The 4,952-nt window shown below is 43.1% G+C and overlaps 1 protein-coding gene and 1 long non-coding RNA gene across 2 annotated transcripts in view; both read right to left on the reverse strand.

Moving 5' to 3' along the window:
- The window catches only part of LOC116704719 (uncharacterized), a 7,296-nt gene extending 5,819 nt beyond the window's left edge, over positions 1-1,477 (reverse strand). The window contains exon 1 of the mRNA XM_032540332.1: positions 404-1,477. Coding sequence (XP_032396223.1) covers positions 404-1,477 — 1,074 coding nt within the window. The remainder of the gene's footprint in view (positions 1-403) is intronic.
- A 1,957-nt stretch (positions 1,478-3,434) lies between these two features.
- The window catches only part of LOC116704318 (uncharacterized), a 16,013-nt gene continuing 14,495 nt past the window's right edge, over positions 3,435-4,952 (reverse strand). The window contains exon 3 of the long non-coding RNA XR_004335654.1: positions 3,435-4,213. This is a non-coding gene — a long non-coding RNA (uncharacterized LOC116704318). The remainder of the gene's footprint in view (positions 4,214-4,952) is intronic.

Genomic DNA, 4,952 nt, shown 5'->3' on the forward strand with positions numbered 1-4,952 from the left:
TACAGATGGTTGGGAGAATAATGGACCGATGGGGTATTAGCAGTAGCAATATGTAGAGAGATCACCTCTCTACAGATGTCTACAGACTAATAGAAATACAGATGGGGAAATAAGGATGTGGAGTTGAGGGTTGGTGGATAGTGGGGGAGTAACTATGTGCAAATGTCCTCCAGATTATTTGAACAGCCGGAGAATCTTCTCCAGAAGAGGTTTTTTCGGCTTAGCGTGTCCTTTTGTTGGCTTAGTGTTGCCTCCCCTTGGTCGTCAGTCTCCTCTTTCACACCGCTGCATGTTGTCTCCTGCGTGTCTTGGATGTCGCTGAGCGACTGGAGGAACGGTTCTCTCCTCCTGCCACTGCAGCTGTTGACTCTCCAGGTTGCTAACGCCTGGGCCAGTTTAAAACATCCCGCTGGTTCTCCTCTCTCGCTCGCCAGGTAGACTTCTGTTTCCTCTGGCTTTCCTTTTGCCTCTGAAGAGCCTCCTCCATCTGCTCCTTCTCATGGCGAGTGTTGTCTTCAGAGGCCGTCTTAAACAGAAGCTGGACCTCCAGATCACTGATCTTTTTAACGTTCTTCTGATTGACTTCATCATGAAGAACGTTATTTACTTTCAGCTTTTCTTTGAGCTGCTCCACTTCAGCTGTCAAAGCTTTGTTCTCCTCCTTTAGCTTAATGCTCTCCTCCTTTTTGAAGCTCGCCTGCTGGAGGGAAGATCTTAAAGCTTCGTTCTTCTCCTTCAGTGTGGTGATCTCCTCCTTCTCATGGCTGCTGAGCTGCAGAGGCTGGAGCTCCGGGTCGACAGTCATGGCGTGCTGGGAGGAAGCCTCCACCTCTTCACAGGCCTCAGTGGTGTGCGGCGCTGTGCAGATATCTTTCTGCTGCATAAGACAGCTTTTAAAATCACTGGCTTCATCCCCACTCGCCTTAGCTTCACTTGAAATTGCGTTTGCCAGTAGGCTGAACTGTGGTGCTGTCCAGCGAGGTTTCCCATAGTCACTGACCCTCCCGGAGTGTTCTTGTGGAGAGGGTGGTGTTGGTGTCCAGAGTATTTTCCGTTGAACCGGGCCCCGTTTATAACAATCGGCTTCAACCTTACCAGCCCAAATCCTAGCCAAGCCTTCATGCTTAGGCGCTCTGTGAGGTTGCGTTGGTTTCCAAAGAGTCTTTCTCTGGACAGGGCCCCTTGACAGTTCGCTGGCCTCACCAGCCTGCTGTGCTGCACCTGAAGGTGGTGATACACACTCAGGTGTAGCTGCAGCCTGCTGTGGACCACCAACCTGTCCAGAAACCTTCGGTGAAGCATCTCTAAGAGTACGGTAGGGTGTTGGGGCTTTCCAAAGCGTCTTTCTCTGGACAGGGCCTCTGATCATTTCAGAGGCCTCATAAACCTGCTGAGCAGCACCTGAAGGTGTATTCTCGGGTGTAGCTACAGTCTGCTGTGGAGCCACCTTGTTGGTAATTCCTCTTGTATCCTCCATCTAACAACCTCACAAGTTTTGGTGTCTACTTTTAGTGGCACGTCTTTTCGTAAAATGTTAGCATAGATGTAGAAGTAGCCACTTCCTGGGGAGCATCTTTAGTGAACCTGAATCTACCTTCTTGGAAGATCTGTTGGGGTGTAGCAACCTGCTGTGGACCACCATCCTCCAGAACCTTGTGGAAGCAACTTTAAGAGTAACTTCCGTTGTAGATTCTCCTTCTGTCTAAGAATCTTCAGCACCACGTCTTTTGGTGCAACGAGTTCTGTTGTTGTCCAGCCTGCTGGGAAGAACCTTTGGGTGCAGCACGTTCTTGCAGTGGAGCAACCTCAGGTTTAGCTGCTGGCTGTTGACCTTCCATGGATGTAGCAGCCTGTTGTGTTGGACCCCTTCCAATGTCTCCTTCTCTTTAGTGAGAACGGTTGTGGTGATGGTCTCGGAACCTGTTCCCCTACAGAAATGAGAGCCTCGTTCCACACGCGAAGGGATGAATCCGTTATTCCAGGAGTTGTAAGAGCGTGTTACCTCCAGCTGATAACAGTTCTCTTCCTCTTATTCTTGCCTTTCTTGTTTTGTTTGACGTTGGAGTTCTCCATCGAAAGATTTGGCAGTTTGTCTGTGATGCTCTGTAATGTCTCTGAGTGTCCTTGTCCGACGGCTCTGGTTGAGATTGTGAGTTTTTAAAGGGTTTAGGTCCTATATTAAAGATCTCTCAAGGAGTGGAATGGAGTGACATCATTCATCAAATGGACAGGATGGAAAGTTATTTTGATCTTTTTGTTTATTTTCAAAAGTGATCTTTTGAAATGGAGGACACACATAGTAATTCATTATTTATATTACAATCAATTTTTAATTGAATTACATATCTTTAAAGTGACAACCGGAGCAAAAAAGTATTGATGAAATAAGAATACATGACTCAGCTATTTGTTTCAAATGTTTATCGCTAATATTAAATTATCATAAAGCTATCTATCTATCTATCATCTATCTATAATAACAAATGCTTAAATGACTTGCATTTGCCTTCCTGGTAGGAAGTGAGGCATGTTTTAATATGACTCATCTGCATTTGCATAATATTTTTTATAGGGTGAAATATATAAACCTTTTTTAGGATGACTTTATTTTGTATTTTACTAGCAGAAGTTTACATTGCTTTGTTAAAAAAAACACACACACTGCCCATGGCCGTTGCACCCATAGATGCCCCTGTTTCACCCTCTGTATGAGAAGCTTTGGAGCGCCTGTCTCTTTAAAAGGAAATGTGGCCAATTTGACCTGAATCATGATTACTAGATGAAACGAGTACTGTCCATAGGAAAAAAAAGACCAAAATCTGTCGTTTTTGGTCATTAAAACTACCAAAACTGGAGTTGCTGCAGCTAATGACCAGAGCTCCCAGTTAGCTAAAATGCTAAGTGTGAAGCTGTTCTAAATAGTCATTGTGCCTCTTACAGGCACAAATAACTAAAAATGTCTGTGCGACAGGAGCGTGACGACAAATGTGTTTCAACATTTTGAGGAAACTGTTTATTCAGAGTTTGTACTGTCACCTACCTCTTTTTCCATCGCTCGCTTCACTGAAAGCCCGAAGAGTCGATCACAGAGGTCACGCCTTCGCGACGAAAACTTTAAGTTTATTTCCCCCCTGAAAAATGATAATTGAGAACTGTAGTGGTTTACTATCGTGACTATGTAACTACAGGAAACAGACCCAAATTGATTCCTGTTGGGCCTTGCAACAGTATAGCTTACTTACGGCTAGCTCTAGTCTCGCGCTGAAGTCCCGTTTCCAGGACAACTGGGGACATCAGGGCGAGACTTGAGCCTTTGGTAACACTATTACTGTACAAGCCAAAGGCACCTTTCTGGAGTGTAGAGTTAAGTGTGCACAGAGTGAATGGTGGATTTAAAGAGAAGAGAAACGGATTTGATTATCCAATAATGTTTAAATGTGAAAAACTTTGTTCATTAAAGTTTATTGCAAATGAAGATTGTGGTGTGCGAATGTTATTCACTTTCCAATATTTAAATTTGTACAATTTAACTTCTTTTAAATCATTGATTGTGGAAAAACAAAACATTGCCTCATTCCTTTCTATTTAACCAGGACATTTTTCTAGCTTTATACGTACAATGTCTATCGTCGCTTTGGTGGTACCCCTAACGAGAACAAATTGGTACCATCTAATGGCGTACCTTTATGTACCAGTGGATTAAGGTAAAAATGTATTGCTAGGGTACAAAATTGTCTCTCAAAAGGTACAGTATAAAAGGGTACAACTCTGTATCTATGGTAAGGGTACCATTGCTGTACCTCAGGGGTACCGCCCCAGCGACGAGCCATTTATACCCTTGAAAGAACATATTCAAAGGTACACGTTTGTACCTAAAAGGCACAAACTGTACGGGTACTTCTTTGTACCCATTACTCTGGTACAAGGTTGGTCCCCTTGGGGGCACTGCCCCAGCACTGAGCATTTGTACCTTTTTTCTTTTTTTTACTTTTCTGTACCTTTAATTCTAAGAGTGTACTTTCTGTGGAAGGTCTTTAGGTGTAGCAGCCTGCTGGACCGAACCTTTGGGTGCAGCACTAGCTTGCGGTGGAGCAACCTCGGGTATAGCAGCTGGCTGTGGAGCATCCGTGGATGTAGGAGCCTGTTGTGGTTTTCCCCCTTGCAGTGTGTCAGTCTTTTTAGTGAGAACGGTTTTGGGTATCGTCTGTGGAGGCTTTACCGAAGGGAAGAGAAGGGAAAAAATCCTGTGATTCCAGGAATTGAAAGAGAGGGGTACCTCCCCGTTCGGCAGGATAACAGTTTTACTTCCCTTTATTCGTGTCTGTCTTGTTTTGTTTACCTTTGGAGTTATCCATAGTAAAGATTTGGCAGTTTGTCTGCTAAGCTCTGTTAATGTATCAGAGTGTCTGTGACAAAAATCAATATACAGAATTTCAGATATAGATTTAGGCTGATCAGATTTGATTGCTCAAATTCAGATTGAAAAATTAAAGTTAAATATTCACCCAGTAACATCACATGACAGAAAGGCCGTGCTCTGATAGGCCAAAGGTCAGTTCAGTTGCATGCAGGATGAATTGCTTCTCCTATTCAGGGTAGCATTCATGTGACTGTGGGAATAATGAATAACTTGAATTGTTTGACCCGAATTTGAGCAATCAAATCTGACTGATGTTTTCCTTTAAAAAATTGTAACTTGAAATTTGAGATCTGGATTTGATCGACCTGAATTTCCATTTTTAAAATCAAAATCAAGAATTTTCTTCTTTTTTTTTTTAAAGAGGTTGGATGAATTTAAAGAAAAGAGGAACTGAAACTTTGCAGCTCCAAAGAGTCATCATCTTGTCTTGGGGTTGTCAAAAAGTGAATTCATATTGTAGAGGATGTTTAGTACAGAGTGTTTTGCACTTGATTGCTGTTGATAAGCAGATATGTTAGACAGTTTAACTAAT

The sequence above is a fragment of the Etheostoma spectabile genome, chromosome 16 (assembly GCF_008692095.1).
Source record: "Etheostoma spectabile isolate EspeVRDwgs_2016 chromosome 16, UIUC_Espe_1.0, whole genome shotgun sequence".
NCBI lineage: Eukaryota > Metazoa > Chordata > Actinopteri > Perciformes > Percidae > Etheostoma > Etheostoma spectabile.